Source organism: Oryctolagus cuniculus, chromosome 9 (assembly GCF_051225735.1).
Source record: "Oryctolagus cuniculus isolate XC-2025 breed Fujian yellow rabbit chromosome 9, ASM5122573v1, whole genome shotgun sequence".
Lineage (NCBI taxonomy): Eukaryota > Metazoa > Chordata > Mammalia > Lagomorpha > Leporidae > Oryctolagus > Oryctolagus cuniculus.
In genome coordinates, this window is record NC_142875.1 from 101,506,765 (window position 1) to 101,530,148 (window position 23,384).

Here is a 23,384-nt window from a genome sequence, read left to right on the forward strand (position 1 = left end):
AACTGAATTTCTACCTCGTCTAACATGGGAACAATGGCTTTTAGAAGGCAAAGAGAACACAAGGTGATCTTTGTACTTACATTGCACCAAAGCTCAATTCATGACAATTCTGGTCTTCCCTCGCCCCAAGGCTTGGCTCTTCTTGATACCCTAATATCCACAACTTCCAGTCAGTCCCTAGGCAGTCCGTCTAAGTCCAGAAATACTCAAGTTGAATTAGAATTGGAATGATAGAAGATCCGGCCGCAGACCCCACGTGCCCTTAGATTTTTGTCTTCTGGATTCCTCCTTTCTCCTGATTATCCATTCAGGAGTTGACTCCTTGGGAACTTGAAAGTGTAGTGCTTTCTGGCTGCGCTTCCCTCGCGTCAGGAAAACAGTGTCAAAGGCTAAAAATACTGAATTCTCTTCCAGCAGCGTGGGTCCTGGCCACTGGCTGGGATTTCAAAGTGCCTCTTCTTGAGTAAGGCGAAGCACTCCGACCCGAAAAACGCCGGAGCGCACCTCTGGCACTGGAACGGCCGATGCCCGGTGGGGTCATCGGAGCAACTTCCACCTACAAGCCATGCCGGTGACAGCGGCACTGTCCCCCACCTGTGTGGGTTCGCAGGTGTGCCTGAAGACGAGAACGTTTTTGCGTGGACTTTGGCCCGCGCAATCGGAAGTGTGGGTGGCCATCCCTTTTCGCGGCCACCACCTCCTTCACCTCTTTGGCTTGGACTCCTCCGCCAGGCAGGAACCGGATGCCACGAGCTCTTGGTGACGGAGCGGCTGTCCCTGCGGCTGCATCTGGTCGGGCAGGAAGGGCGAATGGTTGAGCCCGAGGTGGGGCTGGAAGCCCGGAGGAAGCGACAGGGCGGGGTGACAGTGCCCGCTGCTCCGCAGTTCCTCGGGGACCGGGGGCCCGGGGTAGTCCTCCTGGAGAGCTGTCGCCCCAGGGGGAAGTCGTGTGCAGTCGGCCGCTGGCCGTGGCTGAGATCCAGGGGCCCACTGCGCAAGTGGGCCTCTAGGGGCCGACTGACGGCCTCCGGCTAGCTTTAGGGAGCTGTGGGGCGCCGCCAACGCCCGGCGGTTGCCCCCAGAGCCGCCCCTGCTAACACGGACGAACACGCGGGGTTGCCGTACTCGCGGCCGGGGGCGCTCACTGCCTTCAGCCTTACACCTGGCGGTAGCGGTCTCTGCAGCGGGACGGACACGGGGTCCAATCCCGGCCGCAGGAATCCGCCCGGCGGGCTCAAGTCGTGGCTGTCCGCCAGCTTGGAAGGGAGCCGTGGGAGGGGGCGCAGGCTCCAGGCCAGGGAGCTTGGCCGCCGCCCGGGTCGCCCCCGGGTCGCGCGGATCCGGTGGCTGAAGCTGGCAAGGCGGAGCGCGCACCAGCGAGACCGCTGCATGGCGGGGAGGACGATGCAGAGGCAGACGCCGAGGAGGACGCGGAGGCGGCGGCCCGAGTCTTCCGCCGCCAGGGCGTAGGGGCGGCCGGGGGAGGTCGCTTCGTGCGGGAGAGCTCCTCCCGCCAGCTGTTATGGGGCTCCCGCGGGGCGCAGTGTCTTCCGCCCTCTCGCCGCGCCGCACGTGAACGCGGGGAAGCGCGGGAGCGGAGCACCGCGGACAGCCACGTCACACTCGCCCGGGGGCCGCCTCACGAATGTGGGGGCCCGGGCGGTCCTCAGGAGCCCGAAGCAGCCAGGGACCCCGAAAACCCCAAAGTCAGCGAAGGAGGGGGGCGGGGCTTAGAAACGAAGTCACAACCTTAGTGGCCCGAGATGCGGCTGCTTTCGATTAAATACAAATTGAAGACGTCTCTTTAAAATTCTTTTATAGACAAAAAGTTATTAGTTATACACTCATAAAAATAGTGAGCAAGGCGGGTACGTAGGTCCGGTGGCCACGCTGCCCTCTGGGCGGCGTCCCCGGCCGCGATCGCGGTCTCTGTGGCCGGAGAGGCGGTGGCGGGCGGCGCGGCGCGGAGAGGGCGGCGGCGGCGGTGCGGAGTCCTGGGGGCTGCGCGGGGCCACGGCCGCGGGTCGGGGTGAGTGAGGGCCGGAGGGTGGGCAAGGGGCGACTCGGCGGCTCCTCTCAAGGCCCTGGAGCTGCCCGACTGCTACACTCGGGTACAACTGGCAGAGCAGCAGTTATGTTCACGCCAGCGCCATTATACACAGGTAAGTAATGTGTTGGAAACGTCACCAGTCAATAGGGATTTTTCAGCTTCCGCCTGAGGCCGCTGTCACCCATGAGGTCCTAGTGGACAGGGACACTAGTAAGAGGCACAGGACTGCATTTCATCTCAAGTTGGGGGTGGGGGGAATGGCTTCATCCCAGCATCTGCCATCTGGCCACCCACCTTCTCTTCCTCCTCCTTGTCTCAGTCTTCTCCCTAACAGGGATCCAGCACTTCCGCCCACCACGTAGTCACCAGATTCTCCACCCTTGAGTTGTAACAGTACTCACAACAGCAAGAATGAGTTAAGGGTTGAAAGTAAAATAAAAGTAAAAAATTTTTTTTTAAGTAAAATAAAATATATAAACTTACACGAAAGCATTTTGGAATAATTTATGTATACTTCCAGGCAAGCGATTTTGGGTGGAACTCTAGAATCTAACCATGGGGGTAGGGGAAATGAGTTCTGACTTCAAAGTAGTAGGGTAGGGCAATGTCTGGAGGAGAAATTGGTCAATGAATAGAAATCTTCAGTTAGATAAGAAAAATAAGTTTAAGAGGCTTCTGGACAACATGGTGGCTATAACGAATAACAGTGAATAGTATTCTTAAAAAGTGCTGAACAGGGGCTGGCATCCTGGCATAGCAGGTAAAGGCACCACCTGCCACCCCACCTCTGATATGGCTGCTGGTTCCAGTCCTGGCTGCTCCACTTCTGATCTAGCTCCCTGCTAATGAACCTGGGAAAGCAGCAGAAAACGGCCCAGGTGTTTGGATCCCTGCCACCCACATGGGAGATTGGGTTGGAGTTCCTGGCTCCTGGCTTTGGCCTGGCTCAGCCCCAGCCATAGCAGACATCTGGGGGAGTGAACCAGGCCAATGGAAGATCTCTCTGTCCCTTTCTGTGTAACTCTGACTTTCAAATAGATAAATAAATCTTTTTTAAAAACTACTTATAACTATTGCTAAATGAGTGGATTTTTAAGTGTTCTCATCACAAAGAAATGATAAATATGTGAGATGATGCATGTTAATTAGTCCAATTTAGTTATTCCACAACATACACATATTTCAAAACATGTACACAATAGGTATATCCAATTCTTACCTGTCAATTTAAAAATACATAACTCTTTATTTAAAGTATATGAATATAAACAAAAAACCTTTCATAAGGTTTAAATGAAAAAATAACAGAAAACATTTGTAACACATATTAACAAGGAGTTATTATCACTGATGTGCAAAAAGTGCCTACAGATTGATAAGAAAAAGAAAAAAAAAAACAGTTAAAAACCTGACAATAAATGGCCACAAGATAAGAATACGTGACTCAGAGGAAATACAAATAACTCACTTGAGAAGATGCTCAAAGATAACAGAAGCCAGAAAAGCAGAAACTAGAACGAAAATATGTCACTCCTCCTCCCTGCAAACGATAAAAACCCAAAATGTAGGCCATTCGGAGCTTGAGGCGCTGAGAAGGGGGAGGACCGCCTGTACCCTCCTCCATTGCTACTGGAAGTAAAATCACTTCAGCTTTTTTAAAAAATAACTTGGCAAGCTGGCACTGCAGCTCACTAGGCTAATCCTCTGCCTGCGGCGCCGGAACTCTGGGTTCTAGTCCCAGTTGGGGCGCCAGATTCTGTCCCGGTTGCTCCTCTTCCAGTCCAGCTCTCTGCTGTGGGCCAGGAAGGCAATGGAGGATGGCCCAAGTGCTTGGGCCCTGCACCCACATGGGAGACCAGGAGGAAGCACCTGGCTCCTGGCTTCAGATTGGCGCAGTGTGCCAGCCATTGCACTCATTTGGGGGGTGGACCAACGGAAAAAGGAAGACCTTTCTCTCTGTCTCTCTCTCTCCCTCTCTCACTGTCTAACTCTACCTGCCAAAAAATAATAATAATAACTTGGCAGTGCTTTTAAAAATTCTTAATTTGGCATCCATTCTACTTTTAGGAATCTTAGAGAAATCAGGCACATGTACAAAAATGTTAACTAAAGCATTTTATTTCATCTCCTACACAATGACTCCCAAATCTTTTCCTATCCAACATGTTCCTCATTTCAGGGCGCCTACTATTTGGGTTTCTTGTCTACTTCTGGCTACGTCTATTTCTTACATGTGTTTCCTTTCCCTGAAAAGTCCTACCAAATCCCCACTCCTCATTGTTCTTACCTTTTGACCTCGTAGAAGTAACTACAGCTAATTGGATACAGGCTGTGGCCAAGAATCACGCCATAGCAACAGACCGCAGCTGTTACCAAACCCAGATGAATCCGTTTGCCCACATGCATCAAAAGGCCAAAATACAGAAGCCATGATCTTTTGCAGAGAGCAAGGTTATTACAAGGTCGCCAAGTACAAAGTCAGGAGTGATGCTCAGATCTGACTCCCTGAGCAGGGGTCTGGGGAAAATTGCCATGGATTAGGCAAGGGGCAGCTGGTAGGCAAAATCTGGGCATGGCAATTTCTCATTGGAAGGACTTGGTATCAGCCAGCACAGTGCAATGGTGTTTGTCGTAGCTCTCCTAAGAAGGCAGGAACTTAAAAATATGTGTATGATTAGATCCATTGTTAACGCACAGTGTGAGGAAACCTGTAAGAAAAGAGTGAGTAAACACAGCAAGAGGTGTTTGAGTTTAGAGCGCCAGGGGGAATAAAGGGACCATCAGACCTGAGAAAAGCACAGTCCAATATCAAAATTGCTAGCAATGTGCAGCCTCCTTCCTCTCCTGGGCGCTAGGTGGCTCCCAGCAATGTTGTGTCTCAAGGCAGAGGGTCCTCTTTTCTTTTGATGATTATCCCAAAATTCAGCTGTCACATGACCTCAAACCCCTCGTTTCCTCCCTCATTCTTAGCACATGATCTTGTCTTTCATTTCACTGAGACAATGAAGCTCACCAATCCTCACCCAGCCTTCCTCCTTCCAGGGGGAAGGGGGTCCTCTGCATTCAAGTTCACTCCTTCCAGATGCACACTGGGTCTCACATGCATTTACTGTCTATTAAACATCCTGTCTCTTGCGTGATTTTGAGTCTCTCCCTTTCAACTCTCCCTTTTACTTCTAGTTATAAATATGTGACACTCTTTCCCACCTACATTTTAAAATATGGTGACCCAACATAGAACTCCTTGTTGAGATATTATCTCGTTACTTCCTGCCATAACCAAACTTCTCAAAAGAATTTTCTAAACTCAATGTTTCCACTTCCTTATCTTCTATTCATTTGTCAGCTCACTGAAATTTCACCTACCAACATCATACCAGTGAAGAATGATGAACAATGATCTCTATATTGTCATTTTGATTGAATGCTCCCCTCTTTTTTTTTTTTTTTTTTTTTTTTTTTTTTTTTTTTTTTCCTGACAGGCAGAGTGGACAGTGAGAGAGAGAGACAGAAAGAAAGGTCTTCCTTTGCCGTTGGTTCACCCTCCAATGGCCGCTGCGGCCGGCGCACCGCGCTGATCCGATGGCAGGAGCCAGGTACTTATCCTGGTCTCCCATGGGGTGCAGGGCCCAAGCACTTGGGCCATCCTCCACTGCACTCCCTGGCCACAGCAGAGAGCTGGCCTGGAAGAGGGGCAACCGGGACAGAATCCAGCGCCCCGACCAGGACTAGAACCCGGTGTGCTGGCGCCGCAAGGCGGAGGATTAGCCTAGTGAGCCGCGGTGCCGGCCTGCTCCCCTCTTTCTTTACTGGCTTTCCAGCTCTGTGGTATTTCATGCTAACGAGTGCTCGCTTCACCTTGAAAATCACGACAGCTTTATTTTTAATAACCAAAAACTAGAAACAATCTCAATGTCCATCAAAAAATGAATGGCTAAACACAAGGTGATAAAGTCATATAGTGGAATTTTAGCAACAAAAAGGAGTGTTGATACCACAACATGGAAGAATCTCAGTGAAAGGAGCCAGGCCTTGGCGAGAGGAAGTGTGCACACTTTAAGATTCTGTAAAACTCTATGTACGAGGGCTTTGACTTGCAGCACATCAGGTTGGGTCCCAAATGCTCCACTTTCCCATCCAGCTCCCTGCTAATGCTCCTGGGAAGATAGGGGAAGATGGCCCAAGTCCTTGGGCTCCTGTGACCCATGTGGGAGACCCAGGTGGAGTTACAGGCTCCCAGCTTTGGCCTGGCCCAGCCATGAGTGTTGTGGCCATTTGGGGAGTGAACCTGCAAATGGAGGATCTCTCTCTCTCTCTCTCTCTCTCTCTCTCTCTCTCTCTCCTCTAACTCTGCCTTTCAAATAAATAAAATGAATCTAAAAAAAAAAAAAAAAACCTCTATGTACTCTAGAACTGTTGAAGATGCAGTCTAATCTGCAGTGACAGGAAGTAGAGCATAGGAGCCTTTGGCACACTCTCTGTCTTGGTTATGGTGATGGTTTCACAGCTGCATGCACATCAAAATGTATCAAACTTTACTCTGTAAATTCTTCCCAGTTGTTGGACATCCATTGTGCCACAATCAAGAGGGAAAAAGAAAGAAAGAAATCAGAAAGCTCTTTGGTTGGAGTCTTAAACAAGTGGAGCAGAGTAGTGCTGTGTCCAGAAATGAAGAAGACTTGGAAACAGGAATGTGCAGAGAATATTTATCCTAGTATTGCTTGTGGATCTGGGGATTCAGAAGCCAGCTAGGTGTCCATCATTAAGAGAATGGGTACAGGGGCCGGCGCTGTGGCACAGCAGGTTAACGCCCTGGCCTGAAGCACTGGCATCCCATATGGGTACCGGTTCTAGTCCCGGCTGCTCCTCTTCCAATCCAGCTCTCTGCTATGACCTGGGAAAGCAGTGGAAGATGGCCCAAGTCCTTGGGCTCCTGCACCCACAAGAGAGACCTAGAGGAGGCTCCTGGCTCCTGGCTTTGGATCAGCCCAGCTCCGGCCATTGCTGCCAATTGGGGAGTGAACCATCGGTTGGAAGACCCCTCTCTCTCTCTACCTCTCTCTCTGTGTGTAACTGACTTTCAAATAAATAAATAAATATTAAAAAAAAAAAAAAGAGAGAGAGAGCGAGTACATAAAGCGGAGACTGCGGCAGCAGAAAGTATGACTTACACACGTGGCAGAGAACCACATGTCTAGACCTCAAGAAGATGATGCTAGTGGAAAAAAAAGCAGAACAGTAAGAACTGTTTTTAAACTATTTCATTAAATGTGAGGCAAATAAGAAAGCTACAAGTTTTATAGGAATGCAAACAAGTATGTTCCTGTGAAGGAAAGAGGAAGATAAGGGGGCATACAGGAAGGAGAACACAAGTAAACAAAATGTGAGACAGACATAATGGACTGTTCCAGATGTTGACTCCACAAACTGAGGCATTTGATTAATCTTTATACCTAACCTCCAAAAAAGTGCTTTTTAAAGTACGAGGAGATAATTAAACACAAAATGGATAAGAGTTTAAGTTTTTGCTACATTTCGAAGATTGGGGCCAGCACTGTGTCACAGCAGGTTAAGATGCTGCTCGTAGGCCGGCGCCGCGGCTCACTAGGCTAATCCTCCGCCTAGCGGCGCCGGCACACCGGGTTCTAGTCCCGGTCGGGGCGCCGGATTCTGTCCCGGTTGCCCCCCTTCCAGGCCAGCTCTCTGCTGTGGCCAGGGAGTGCAGTGGAGGATGGCCCAAGTGCTTGGGCCCTGCACCCCATGGGAGACCAGGAAAAGCACCTGGCTCCTGGCTCCTGCCATCGGATCAGCGCGGTGTGCTGGCCGCAGCGCGCCGGCCGCGGCGGCCATTGGAGGGTGAACCAACGGCAAAGGAAGACCTTTCTCTCTGTCTCTCTCTCTCACTGTCCACTCTGCCTGTCAAAAAAAAAAAAAAAAAAAAAAAAAGATGCTGCTCGTGATGCTGGCATGTCATATTAGAGCATGTTCAAGTCTTGGCTGCTCTGCTTCTGCTCTGCTTCCTGCTAATGTGCCTTGGAAGGCATCAAAGCATGGTCTGGGTGGTTTGGGCCTCTGCTACCTACGACAGAGTTCCTGGCTTCTGGCTTCAGCCTGGCCCAGCCCTGGCTTTTGCAGCCATTCGGGGAGTGAATCAGCACATGGAAATCTGTGTCTATCTTTCTGTCTCTCCCTCTTTCTCTCTCTCTCACTCTGCTTTTCAAAGATTTATTTATTTACTTTAAAGTCAGAGTTACACAGAGAGAGAAGGAGAGGCCTTCCATTCACTGGTTCACTCCCCAAATGGCTGCAATGGCCGGAGCTGTGCTGATCCAAAGCCAGGAGCCAGAAGCTTCTTCCAGGTCTTCCACGGGAATGCAGGGGCCCAAGTACCTGGACCACATCCTCCACTGCTTTCCCAGGCCATAGCAAGGAGCCGGATCAGAAGTGGAGCAGCCAGGACTCGAACCGGTGCCCATATGGGACACCGGCACTGCAGACGACGGTCCTACCCACTACGCCATAGTGCCAACTCCAAACAAATATATTTTTTTAAAAAGATTATGCAATCTCATTTTTACTTTTCTTACTGAGCCCTCAGATATATATATTTAGAGACAGAAAGCAAGCTGTGACCTTGACAGAGGATTTTCCCTCTCTGAATTTTTTTATTTTTGTTTTGTCAAGCTTTTATCTTTAATGTCTTTTATTTTTTATAATGCTCATCAAAGGAATCAGCAAAGCTCAAGGAAAAAAATTAACTGCTTATTCAAACTCTACTTCACCAGGCAAGATAGAAAATTTGCGTCAACTAGTCCTAACCACTAGTAAATAAACCAGAGGAATAAATAAATGAGAAATAAGCAGTTACTTCTGTTCTAACATCCTTATGGGAGACAAAGCAGTGAACTAGATCCAATTCTGATGACAGAAAAATAAATCAAGTCAGGAGAACTGAACTCTGTCCACAGAGGACAGCTGAGCACACCTTGCCTGCTTGGGCGAGAATTAAAGGGCCCACTCCATCTGTCTTTGAATAAATAAATGAAATCATTTACCCCACAGAAACCAAGCCATTGCCCAAGTGGAGTCACTATTATTTTTTGTTTTAAAGAAAAATGGGATTTATTCAAGTTGGAAACCTCCTGCCCAAGGGCCAAAGAGGTGGGTCCCAAGGGAGGGAGACCCGGAGTCACTATTATTTCATTCCTAACAAACTGGGAGTCACTAGCATCATATCCATAACTAAGGAATATTCCTGCCCCAGAACAAGAGGGGCACAGCAGATTAAGCCATTGCCTGCAATGCTGACGTCCCATCTGAGCAATAGTTCCAGTCCCAGCTACTCCACTTCTGACCCAGCTCCCTGCTAATGCACCTGGGAAGGTAGTTGAGGGTGACCCAAGTACTTGGGCTCCTGCCACCCACATGGAAGACCTACATGAAGTTCTGGGTTCCTGGCTTCAGCCTGCCTCAGCCCCCAGTTGTTGAGGCTCGTTCTCTCTCTCTCTCTTTCTCTCTCTCCCTCTCTCTCTCTAACTTTGCCTTTCAAATAAATAAATAAATAAATGTTTAAGAGAGAGGGAGAGAGAGAACATGAGCAGAGATTTTGTTTCCACCACTTCCTTCTGTGAGCCTAATTTCAGATTAAACTGGGCCTTTGCATTTTATAGTCAACTCTTAAGTGCTCTTATGAGTGGATTAGAGAGAATTAGGATAAACTTTTTCCTGTTTTAATCCCTCTAATTTATGAGCTAATAGGAAAAACTAGAACAAATCTTTGTAAATTCTTGTTTTGTATTCATACATTTATCTAATTTCCACTAAGGTAAGTACTGTCTTAAGTGTTTGGGTTACAGTGGTAGATAGACATAGTAGTCTATGTCTTAAAAACATCTGAGGGGCCGGCATTGTGGCGTAGCAGATTAAGCCTCTGCCTGTGACCCCGGCATCCCATATGGGTACCAGTTCAATACCTTGATGCTCCATTTCCAATCCAGCTCCCTACTAATGCGCCTGGGAAAAGAGCAGAAGATGACTCAAGTGCCTGGGTTCTGCACTCACATGGGAGACCCCAAAGAAGCTCCTGGATCCTGGCTCTGGCCTGGCCCAGCCTGGCTGCTGTGGTTGTTTGGGGAATGAATCAGCAGATGGAAGATCTCCCTCTCTCTCCTTCTCCCTCTTCTCTCCTCTCTCTATAACTCTGCCTTTCAAATAAATTTAAAAAGAAAAAACTTGAAAGACAAGGGTAAATAGATTACTATCCAGTGTCATCAAATCTACAGAATTATGGTCTCCTTCAATATGCCTGTTATACCTTTGAACAAAACTTCCTGGGGTGGGCATTTGGCATAGCCATTAAGACATTGTGTCCTAGGGCTGGCATTGTGGCATAGCAGGTAAAGCCACCACCTGCATTTCTGGCACCCCATATGGGCACTGATTCATGTACCAGCTGCTCCACTTCTAATCCAGTCTCTGCTAATGGCCTGGGAAAAGTAAAGGAAGTCGGCCCAAGTGCTGGGGTCCCAGCTACCCATGTGGGAGACCCAGAGGAAGCCCTTGCTTCCTGGGTTCAGCCTGGCCCAGCTCCAAAAATTGTGGCCATCTTGGGAGTGAACCAGTGGGTGGAAAATCTCTCTGTGTGTCTCTCCCATTCTTTCTGTAGTTCTGATTAAAAAAAAAAAAAATGACACCGTGTCCCACATCAGAGGGTGTGACTTTGACTCTCAGCTCCACTCCTGATTCCAGCTTCTTGCAAATGCAGTCACAGAAGCAGCAGTGATGGCTCAAGTGGTTGGGTCCCTGATACCCATGTGGAAGATCTATATTGAGTTCCCAGCTCTCAGTTTTGGCCTGACCCAGCCTGGCCCTTTCTGACATTTGAGGGAGTGAACAAGGAGATGAGAGCATTTGCACTCTCTCTCTCTCTCTCTCTTTCTCTCTTTCTCTCTATATATATTTCTGCCTTCAAATAATAATAAAAAAAAAGTTAAACTGCACTTTATCTCCTTACATCTGTCCAAATTCTACAAAGAAGAAGTAATAAAATTTATCTTGTTTTGAGGCATTAGTGTCTAAAAGAATTTGGGGGACTCAACCACATAATCTAGTTCTATAAACTTCATCTATGAAAATGCCTTAACAGATTGACCACTGTCGCGAAATTAATACACAAATCACACATTCAGAGCATAGCAAAGATGCCATCACACATTGGTTTATTCAGCCACACCTTTGCATGCTCAGAAAAGCCAAAATCAGTGAAGCAAGTCTTCATGTAAGTGTGAAGCTCTGAGAAGCAGAAGCGCCACTGTCTTCTCACGCTCTCAGCAATCTATGTTCTCCACATGAGCACTATTCTTTGGAATAAAGCATTAACTGGAAAGGGTCATGGTTAGAATAAAAATACAAGATCAAGAAGTAACATGCCAACGCATCAGTACACATAAAATTCCTCTAGTTCATTAGCAAGAGTGAATACTTTCACATGCTGCATTGGCTTGGCTTAGAACATAACAGAAAAAGGTATATTTTTTACAGAGATAGTGGGGGCAGTGATGAGGGAAACAGCATCCATCTCTAGCACAAGAATTACTAATACAAATGTCAATCTATTTCACAAATTTGCCTAGATCTGGTCTTTAACTTGCTCATATCTAAGGAATCTCAAAGGAAACTCAGCAGTAAATCACCGATCCCCAGAAGCTGCATTAACCTTGCATCTAATACCGTATCTGAGTAGCTTCAGCACTCCCAGAGGACACATTATGGCAGCAGCCAGTTCTCTCTTCGCAGGGAGATGTGGTGGATCTGAGGGTCAGGGCAGGGTGGTTGTCATCAAAGTCTGACCTTCCTACAGATCCACCGTAAGAGAACTTCACAGCTAGAGGCTTGGAGACCATACATGTTGACAGAACCACATTTCTGTACTGAGCTACTAGAAATAATCCTGCAAGAAATCAGAAAAGTCAGTCATCAGAGGTGACATGCACTGGAAAGGAGTCAAAGGCATGAAGGGATAAAAGTTGAGAAAATCTTTCTCCCTTTCCAGGCCTTTCCACTCCCAAAGCAGCAGCAAAACCAAAATTGCCCATTAGCTCTCTTGAAAATGCCACCATTTCTTTTATTTTCCCCGCCCACTGTGCATTCCTCCCCTTCTTTCCTCCTTCTTCTCCTTATCCCTCTTTCCTCCCCATGTATTCTCCTCAACTTATTTCCCAAGCCACATGATTTTTCTTCCCTTTTCCTTATTTCTCATTTTTGTGTGCATCCCTTTGAAGCCCCTCACCTTGAAAAGTTTAGAACTGACCCATCTTCCCACCTCCAGCTGTCATTTTTCCGCAGACCAATCCAATGGAAGTCCTGATTGAGGAACCTGTTGAGTAGTTGCTAAGGGAGAGATTGAACATGACGAAGAAGGGTAAGGAAGATGAGAAAACCAACGAGTTCCAGTGTCATAGCCAAACAATGGTTCCTTACTCCCTCTCTGATCACCAAGGTTAAGGACTGAAAGGTTGTGTCTCCTCCTCAGAATGTGTAAGTTGAAGCCCTAACCCCCAGTGTGATGGTATCTGGAGGAATCCTCAAGGAGACAATCCAGTTTAGATTAAGTCACAAAGAAGAAATTAGGGTTTTTTCCCCCAAAGAAACCGTTTATTTAATGAGTACAAATTTCATAAGTACAACTTTAGGAATATAGTGATTCTTTCCATCATATCCACCCTTCCATCCTCATTGCCACCTCACCGCTTCCCTCCCTCTCATTCCCAGTCCCATTCTCTTTTAAGATTCATTTTCAATTAACTTTATACACAGAAGACTCTATACTAAGTAAAGATTTCAACAGTTAGCACACACACACACAAACTGGGAACGGAAGGAAGACCTTTCTCTCTGTCTCTCTCTCTCACTGTCTAATTCTACCTGTCAAATGAAAAAAAAAAAGTACAATACAGAGTATTCATAAGTCTAAAAACAATTTGATCTCCTGATTTCAATTTAGAGGTATTTCAACTGAAAACATGTCTAGAAATTGAATAAAAGCACACATTACTTGAAAATAAATTAATTTTTTAAGATTTATTTTATTTATTTGAAAGTCAGAGTTACACAAAGAAGGAGAGGCAGAGAGAGGTCTTCCATCCAATGGTTCACTCTCCAAATGACCGCAATGGCCAGAGCTGAGCCGATCCGAAGCCAGGAGTGAAGCTTCTTCCTGGTCTCCCACGTGGGTGTAGGGGCCCAAGGACTTGGCCATCTTCCACTGCTTTCCCAGGCCATAGCAGAGAGCTGGATTGGAAGTGGAGTAGCTGGGACTTGAACCAGTGCCCATATGGGATGCCAGTGCTGCAGGCCACGGTTTTAACCCCCTGCGCCACAGCACCAGTCCCTATAATTAATATTTTATAGGCTTGTAGCCTCTAGCATTTACTAGAGGTCTTCAGAAATTTCATGGAAAATGCATATTATAAAAAAAATTGCATGGATTTCTAATTTTTTAGACCAAAATTTATCTTTTAATTCCATTTTTCCATGAACTGCTAGAGAATTAATAACCTAATTCTCTAGTGATATTTTCCAATAATAGAATACCAGTTTTAATAACTCCAGTTATTTAGGTCCATTTAACACTTAAATTTTTTATATCCTCTTTTCATTCAGACTCAAGCATGATACCGAGAATATCACACATAAATCAAAATATTGTATAAAATTTACCTTGGGAACAAAAGAATAACAATACTAGGTCAAGAGACTCAGCAGATCAGATATAAGTCAATTTGCTTCTATAGAAGTTGACAAAAGCTGGAGCAAGGAAAAAAAAATAAAACGAGAGAAACAAGCACAATCTCACAGGAATATGCGTGGTAAAACCTGAGGTAAATATTTGGTTCAGTGATTAAACTGCCACTTGGGACACCCACATCTCACATGGGAGTGCCTGTTCAACTCGGCTCCTCCACTTCCCATGTAGTTTCCTACTAATGTGCACTCTGGAAGGCAGCAGTTATGGCTTAAGTACTTGGGTCCCTGCCACACACATGGGAGACCAGATGAAGTCCTGGGCTCCTAGCTGTAGCCTGACCCATCCCTGGTTGTTGTATGCATTTGGAGAGTGAATAAGTGAACGGATGATCTCTCTGCCTCATTCTCATTCTCTCTCTCTCTCTCTCCCCCTCCCTGCCTCCCTCCCTACCTCTTTTCAGATAAAATGCAAATAAAGAAAGATTTTTTAAAAGAAATAAACTTACTTGTGGATGCTATTAAAACTCTCTGATTGGCCGGCGCCATGGCTCAATAGGCTAATCCTCCACCTAGCGGCGCCGGCACACAGGGTTCTAGTTCCGGTCAGGGCGCCAGATTCTGTCCCAGTTGCCCCTCTTCCAGGCCAGCTCTCTGCTGTGGCCAGGGAGTGCAGTGGAGGATGGCCCAAGTGCTTGGGCCCTGCACCCCATGGGAGACCAGGAGAAGCACCTGGCTCCTGCCATCGGATCAGCGCAGTGCGCCGGCCGCGGCGGCCATTGGAGGGTGAACCAATGGCAAAGGAAGACCTTTCTCTCTGTCTCTCTCTCTCACTGCCCACTCTGCCTGTCAAAAAAAAAAAAAAAAAAAAAAAAAAAAAAAAAAAAAAAACTATCTGATTATTCTGCTTTCTCCAGTACTGACTTAAACCAAGGAGTCTTAAGAGAAAATGAACCCACTGTGGAAATTCAACCAATCTAACTCTGTTCAGTTTACACAACAGTAGATGCAAAAGCCAGGAAACAGAAGGAGAGAAAAGGACAAAACTCCTCTAACACCCTTCACTGCCTCTGGGTACCTCAGAGAAGCAGAAATACTGCAATCCCCAGAAAATCCGCACCTTAATCCTTTCCACACTCGACTCGTTACACAGTCTACTGTGGCAATGTCTCGCATAATGACTCGCTACTCCGGGGTGTCAGTACTTGCCAAGCAATGTTGCCCACTTCTGCTATTGACTTCAGTCAGCTCAAGTCCTCCAAAGCAGCTATGTCAGAATGAATATAGTTTCCACAAGAAGGTGCAGAAAGCAGGCGATTACTACCGCAGGCCATAACACTACGATTTTGTGTCTAAGCAATAGGCCCCATGGCATGCTGCCACCCAGCTGAGGAAGAGCATAAAAGAAAAGAAGTCACAGAGGTGGAAATATTTGGAGTTTAGATTCTACCCATAATTTCAAATGATGAGTGTTGTTTTGCCAGAAAACAAGAATCTAGATGCTTTAATCTTTTCTTAAAATAAGAAGTTTTAGCACTTAAGGATTATATATTCTCACCAACTGCTTTAGAGTAATTACCTCTCTGCATTTTCCCAAGGGATGTTTGTAGGGCTGAATTCTTAATCAACTCTTCTCCATGAGCTGATTCCACCCAATAGAAATACCGATATCAAAACACCAAATGTATGAAATTTGCACTAAAAACCAAACTAGAATTTCTTGCTTTCTTCATATGTGTTATTTACTTTGACAAATGAAAATCTGATTGACTTTTGTTCTAAGTGTCCCCAGAATATCAATTCCTTGTATGACCTTGAGATGCCCTAGAACTAACAGAGTTCTCCAAGAGCCCACTGTGGGCAGGGATCTGAGAGCCTGCAGGAGGTGAAACCCCACCCGGTGAGATTTGTGTGATATTTAAGAACACACACACACAGTCTCCTTCCTTCCATCCCAACTTTCTGCACATTGTTTCTCAATCTGGAACTTATTTAATTCCAATGAATGATCACAGTCTCTGTCCCTATGATCATTTTCCTCTCTTTCTCAAGTTCTATGGCTCATGTATAGAAATCTGCTTCCTCCTCGTTGAACCTGGATGTTTCTGGACTCAAGGCTTCATTTAGTTAGATCTGTATTTTAGGTCTAAGTCCTCCCTGTTATACTCGTCATTCTCCCACCTCCAATATACACATGTGCGCATGTACATGGGCACACACACACACACACACACACAGAGCTGTGCAAGCTTCTGGCTTGCTCTAACTGAGAATTCTTAGGTTGGTCAGTGTAAGAGTAAATAGTGGAGAAAGGAGAAGAAGGCAGGGTGGATGATGAGGGGAAAAAAGAGGAAAGAAGAGAGGGAGGGGGACAGCTTCCCCCAGGATCCTTTTTGTTCCTCAAAGGAGGCCACATGATAGGTTTGAACAGCATTCACACACACACACACACACACACACACACACACACACAGCTACAATTTCTCAATGCTTGCATTTACCATTTCCTGGTCGTCTGCAAACATAATGAGATGTGAGTCTTCAGCCAAGCAGAATCTCAGACTAGAATTCCAGTCTTTTTTCTCCACCGAGAAATAGTAACAGTGGTTCCCATATCCCATCCAGAGGTCTGGGCAGCCAGAGCAGCTGACACAAGTGGAGGGATTGGAGCCTAGAAAGGAAGAGGACTTGGTTCACATCTTTATGCACAACTTGGTCTTGGAAGTTATACGGCACATGAAAGGGAATATGGTAGTCCCAGCATCTTCCCTGCTCCATCACCTTTCAGATTAAGGCTCAGAGTAATGCAAACTGAATTCCTCATAACATCCAACTCCATCCCAACTAATGTGCATTCCACAAAGCAAGGATGTGACCATGACCAAGGGAGCCAGGAAAACAATGTACAATCTGCCTGCAGGCTATGGAGCACATCACTGTGCTAGAGACTTCTATGCCCATGCGGCATATACATACCAGATAAAGTAACTGCCTTCGCAGGATACATACCCGTGTCCTGTCCATATACGTTCAGCACATACAATGTGTAGCTTCATGACGTACACTGCTTAAATCAGGCAGAATCATTCAGAATGCCAACCTCAGCCTCATACCCCTCAATGGTGGACAAGAAAAGGAAGAAAACTAGAAAGAACAAACTTCACTAGAGTGGAAGCTTATACCTTTTTGTTATCACAGATGTGATTATCACATGGGCATTGAATAAAAATACTTATATTTCAACAAAAAGAATTTAGTTTAGATTTTTTTTTAATCTGAAAGACAAATATATCAGATGCTACATGCAAAGTGATAGAATTCTCCTTACTAAGCTCTTTTAAACAGAAAAGAACCTCTTTTCTTTAAAGTGGTTGTATTACGGGGCTGGCATTGTGATGTAGCAAGTAGAGCCTGTGACACCGGCATCCCCTACAGGTGCCAGTTCAAGTCCTGGCTGCTTCACTTCTCATGCAGCCCCTTGCTCATGTGCCTTGGAAAGCAGCAGAAGATGGCCCAAGTGCTTGGGCCCCTGCACCCATGTGGAAGACCCAAATGGAATCTGGGGAATGAAACAGCAGATGAAAGAGAGCTATCTCTCTATCTCTCCCTCTTTCTCTCTCTCATAAATAAAATCTTTAAAATAAACAAATAAATAATGTAACTCATACGAATTGACTTTTTCTAAAAATTCTGCATTACCGTTCTGTCAAAATGAAGGGGAATCAATTAGCTTTTGAGGTCATTTCTACCCAAGATTCCACAACTCTATTGATTTCCTACTTCAATGAAACACATTTGCAGAAACTTCCCCAGTGAGCACAGTTTTATAGGAGCAACTAAGAGCCATTACACCATGCCAGCGCATGTGCAGATATACAACTGCAGGAGAGATTACATATCTACCGTAGATTTGGGAGTTGGAAGGTGGGGAAAGCAATCCTTTTTTTTTTTTTTTTTTTTTTTTTTGACAGGCAGAATTAGACAGTGAGAGAGAGACAGAGAGTAAGGTCTTCCTTCCATTGGTTCACCCCCCAAATGGCCGCTATGGCCAGCGCTGCGCCGATCTGAAGCCAGGAGCCAGGTACTTCCTCCTGATCTCCCATGCGGGTGCAAGGCCCATGCGCTTGGGCCATCCTCCACTGCATTCCCAGGCCACAGCAGAGAGCTGGACGGGAAGAGGAGCAACCAGGACAGATCTGGCACCCCAACTGGGACTAGAATCCAGGGTGCCAGCACCACAGGCAGAGGATTAGCCAAGTGAGCTGCGGCGCCAGCCAAGCAATACTCTTAATGTAAAGATAAGATAACCTTCCGTGGGAGACCTGCTGTGGCACCAGTGTAGGCTTCTGGAGGCTGGATTGGGTTAGCACCTTATAGCTTTGTAATTTTTCCATACCCACCTTATGTCAGCAATTCCCAACTTCCCTGTGAATCTCCTTCTGCCCAGGGTACAACTTGGCTCTATTGTCGGTTCTGAGGCTGAACCCTCAGAATCTTAAGAAAACATTTCTGTGTAACCTGTCACTAACGATCCTCCCTCAATAAAGTAAACCTAAATTAGGACCCTAGATTGAGAAACAAACTTAAGAGTCCTCCAGATCACCAGATTTAAGAACTTGCAGAAGCTAAACCTAGAAAAGTGAGTTCTAGAAAACGTCAATGCATCTAAACGGCAATTTAAAAAGTCAGAATATGCTTAATTAAATTATGACATATTATGTGAAAAGTCAAAACTCATTATTTTATAATTTAATTATCACAATAAATATGGTAGCAAGTAGGAACTGCTTATAAAACAATATAAAATTAAAAAGCAATATGCAAAATTATAAGAATACTGTGATCAGAATTCCTTCCCATCTTGCTTGGGTAAAAAAGGATGGGAGAGATTTTAAGAGAACTTGATTACAATTCTGTATGGGAAATAAATCCTTATGCAAATCCAAGCAGTTGAAGATGAAAAGACTTTTCTTACGAAAGAACTGCATACAGCTGGTAATTTATTTTGTTTGATTATTTTATATTTTTCAAATTTTCTCCTATGTCATATTGATTGCATAATCTAAAATGGATACATAAAAGATTAAACTTGCTTTAGGTAGCGCTTACCTTGGCACGAAATCCACTGGTACAGCAGCACACTTGCAAGAACTGCTGCCAGAAGCCCCAAAGCTATTGCCACAAGGGAAGAAAGAGAAGGCCTGGAAGAAGCTGCAACAGAATCCAAAGCAAAATCTCAAGTCAGAAAAAAGGTCAAAGGAGCAGAGAGGGTCAGGAAAGTATGCCAGTTTGGCCTGGTGGGAACTGAACTTAGACCACAAATTCTTTCCGAGATCTGCCAGGATATTGCCCTAAGGTCCAAGATAACCACTGAAATTTACATCAAGAAGCATGAAATATTTATCAAGTTAAAGAATACTTTTTTCTGGGGCCGGCACTGTGGTGTAGCAGGTAAAGCTGCCATCTGCAGTGCCGGCTTCCCAAATGAGCACAGGTTCAAGTTCTGGCTGCTCTATTTCCTATCTAGCTTCCTGCTAACACGCCTGGGAAAGCAGCAGAGGATGGCCCAAGTGGTTGTGCACCTGCACTCACGTGAGAGACTTGGATGAACCTGGTTCCTGGCTTCAGCCTGGCCCAGCCCAAGCTATTGCAGCCATCAGGGGGGTGAACCAGTGGATGGAGCTCTCTTGCTCAGGGGGGTGAACCAGTGGATGGAGCTCTCTCGCTCACTCGCTTGCTCCCTCTCTCTCTCCCTCTCTCTCTCTCTGCCTCTGCCTCCATGTAACTCTGCCTTTCAAATAAAAAAAATAGGTCTTTAAAAAAAAGAATATTTTTTCCTTTGAAATTGCAGCTGCGTGGTCTCACACTTTGGCAGAAAAACATAAATTGGGACAGCTTCCTTGGAAGGTAACTTTGTAGCAATGTCTGCCAAAATTGCAAAGGCATTTAATTCTTTGGCCCAGCAATTGCTTTTTTAAGAAATTTTTCCTACAGATAGGCACACATGTGCAGAATGTTATATATATAAATATATATGGCTATTTATGGCAGAAATATTTGTAGAAAGAAAAGATTGAATTACAACCCAAATAACTGTCAGTAAAAGATCAGTCAATTATATCAGTCATTCTGATATATCCATAAAGTGAATATTCAATGTCTAACAGAAAAATAGAGACATGCTTTTATTTATTGATATGGAGTGATTTTTAAAATATATAGTTAAGGGAATGAAAACACCCTGCAGAACGGGTGTATCAATATCTCTCTAAGCACACTCAAGAATCTCGTGATGTTTTTGCCTCTGGAGTGGGGAAATGAGTCACTGGAGACAGGGATGGGGGGGGATTCTTTTTTTTTTTTAAAGATTTATTTGTTTATTTGAAAGGCAGAGTTGCAGAGAGAGAGAGAGGTCTTCCATCTGCTGGTTCACTCCCCAAATAGCCACTATGGCTGCAGCTGGGCCGATCCAAAGCCAGGAGCAAGAAGCTTCTTCCAAGTCTCCCACGCAGGTGCAGGAGCCCAAGGACATGGGCCATCTTCTACTGCTTTCCCAGGCCATACCAGAGAGCTGGATCAGGCGTAGGCTTTAACCGCTACGCCACAGCACTGGCCCCGAAGGGGGATAATTTTACTGTTTGTGTTTTTTTCTCTACATTTAGAATTTGAGTGATGGGAATATATTACCTACTTAAAGTAGATAATAAAATTTAAATGAAAATAAAGTAGCCTATATCTTAAATAGATTAGAAGATTCTTTTTGCTTTGTTTTTGGAAGAAGAATGAGTTTAGGTTAAGGTCATGTTTATGGATGGAATGTTATTTCAAATTAACTATGTTGTGGGGCCTGCACTGTGGCATAGCAGGTAAAGCCAACAATGGGCACCAGTTTGAGTCCCGGCTGCTCCATTTCCAATCCAGCTCCCTGTGATGCGCCTGGGAAAGCAGCAGGAGATGGCCAAAGTGTCCGGGCCCCTGCACCCATGTGGGAGACCCAGAAGCAGCTCCTAGCTCCCGACTTCAGATCGACTCAGCTCCGGCCATTGCAGTCAATTGGGGCGTGAACCAGTGGATGGAAGACCTCTCTCTCTCTTTTGCTGCCTCTGCCTCTCTGTAACTCTGCCTTTCAAATAAATACATGAATCTTCAACTTAACTATGTTGTATACAACCTATATCTAAGAATGCTGATTTTTACAGTTGAAAATGGTAGTATTTTCCCCAAACTTTTATTTCAAAATCATAGATGTCTCACAATCTGATAATATAGAAATAATAAAACAAACAAAAAAACCTATAAAATAAGATTTAAATCCAGATTTTGATTCCTTTGTTTGGCACACTTTAGCTAGGAAATTAATTTTGCCTACTTGGGCCTCATTTTCCTATTTAAATTTTAGATAAATTATTCTGTAAATATGTGTGTATTTGTGACATAGTCTGAACTTCTTAAAAGAAATTTATACTGGAGCCGGCACTGTGGCACAGCAGGTTAATGCCCTGGCCTGAAGCGCCAGCATCCCATATGGGCACCGGTTCGAGATCCAGCTGTTCCTCTTCTGATCCAGCTCTCTGCTGTGGCCTGGGAAAGCAGTGGAGGATGGCCCAGGTCCTTGGGCCTCTGCCCCTACGTGGGAGGCCCAAAGGAAGCTCCTGGCTCCTGGCTTCAGATCGGCGCAGCTCTGGCCATTGCGGCCAATTGGGGAGTGAACCAGCGGATGGAGGACCTCTCTCTCTCTCTCTCTATCTCTCTCTCTCTCTGCCTCTCGTCGCTTTGTGTAACTCTGACTTTCAAGTAAAATAAATAAATCTTTAAAAAAAAAAGAAATTTATCATGAGAGATGTCTTTATGAGAAGAGAGTTCTGCATGACAAATATTTGAACTAATGAATATAAAAAGATTTCTAGTGACATAAAAAAATATAATTGCACTGTGAAAGACCATTTAATTAAATAGGTATGTTATTTCCAATATTATGCTAAAGGAAAGAATGGTATCAAAATATAATGATATCTGTTTAACCACTACCCAGTTCAAGAAAGTGAGTAAAGTTATTTTTGCACTTGAACTATCAAGTTCCGACTTATCACCCGTTGTGTGACTCTCACTTGATGCTTTAAGACGTACATTGCTGTTGATGTAATGTTTCTATTCCTTAGAAATTAGCACAGATTCAATAGAAAAGAAAAAAAATTATACAAGTAAAGATTTTCAATGCTTTATAATTTATAGTAACAAAAATAAATCTAAATGCTCAAGTATACTGGAATGATTTAGCCAACTATGGAAATTAGAAACCATATTAATAAGACTATGTAGCCAAAAAGAAAAAGAAACCATTAGAAACTATATTAATAGACTATGTAGCCAAAAAAGAAACCATTAGAAACTATATTAATAGACTATGTAGCCATAAAACCATTAGAAACTATAATAAGACTACGTAGCAAAAAAAGAAAAAGAGAGAGGGGGGGGGGGGGAAGGCTTATGGAGGGACCTTCTGGGAGTTTACTGTCTCAAATACAAAATCAAGTATTAATTTTCCCATTTACACTATTATGTACCTCTCTGAGATAGCATTCTCTCAAGGCTCTGTGTAAAAATAGCTTTTGTTTTTGTTTTTGTTTTTTTGTCTTCAAATCTCAAAAGAGCCTCAGGGACAACTTATGTGTAGTGTTCTTCATGTATTTTCTTCCTCGACTCAACACTGGAGGTTAAAACTCCCAGATATGTGAATTAGTCTCTTTCCTGACAAAAGCCTACCATTATCCATTAGCAAAATTGTTGGCATTCCCCTCACTTCATAGTCAGAAAAAAGTAAATAACTTGAATTTAAACAGCCAAAGATTACTGCGAACATGACTAAAGAGATTAATAAAGTCATCCCAAGCAAGTTCTTATATCAGTTCAGTAACAATAAACAACAGCATTGCTCTAGCTTGGCTTTCTTAAGTGAGATCAAAGAAAGCAACGTTTAGGAAAGAATTTCCCCGAGACCTCTGATCAGATCCTGTACCATACACCTGGTTTTCATATTGTAATTCTTGACTTCAAACTTGACAAAAAATATTTCTTCAAATCATCCTCACTGCTTCTGTACCCTCTATCCCAAACTTACTCAGCTCCCCATTCATCCGTAACCCTAGTTTTCCATAATAACTTGGTTGACTCACCTTTTTGCTGCGGTCTGTCGCCACTCTGGGCTTGAGTTCCAGTAGACAGCTCTAATATGGAATAAATGACACTGTCAGCCATCTCCATGCAGCCTCTTTCACATTCAGTGGACAGAGTTAAATTACAGAAGTGTGAAGAAACAGTCCCATCACTGAACTGCTAGCAGGAAACTTGACAAAGGCAGAAGTCATTTTTCCGGAAATGATTCAAATTGTGGGGCTGTCCATATTCTATATTGTTAATTTTTTTTGGTTCCACCAGAGTCTCTAGCTACTCACGCAATTGATATTAAACTGAATCCTCACCCCCATCTAATTGTATTTAGCAAACAAAAATTGCTCTCAAGTTCTGCAATTTTCATTAAGAAAACTAAATAAAAATGAAAGTGGTTCCTGACTATTAATCCTCTGTCCATTGT

General features: G+C 44.8%; 1 protein-coding gene and 1 pseudogene across 2 annotated transcripts in view; both read right to left on the bottom strand.

Annotated features, from left to right (window-relative positions):
- LOC149124686 (Krueppel-like factor 4) overlaps positions 1–1,602 on the bottom strand; it is a 46,430-nt pseudogene extending 44,828 nt beyond the window's left edge. Inside the window, exon 1 of the transcript XR_016212637.1 lies at positions 81–1,602. The product of XR_016212637.1 is annotated as a Krueppel-like factor 4 (transcript). The remainder of the gene's footprint in view (positions 1–80) is intronic.
- Positions 1,603–11,233: 9,631 nt separating this feature from the next.
- KLRG1 (killer cell lectin like receptor G1) lies at positions 11,234–23,166 on the bottom strand. Its single transcript, XM_008259801.5, has 5 exons — positions 22,966–23,166; positions 18,902–19,003; positions 16,294–16,463; positions 12,339–12,439; positions 11,234–11,999 (listed from the first exon to the last, which is right to left on the bottom strand). Exons 1-5 carry the CDS (start codon positions 23,051–23,053, stop codon positions 11,888–11,890), a joined length of 573 nt encoding a protein of 190 aa, XP_008258023.4. The 5' UTR covers positions 23,054–23,166; the 3' UTR covers positions 11,234–11,887.
- Positions 23,167–23,384: the final 218 nt, after the last annotated feature.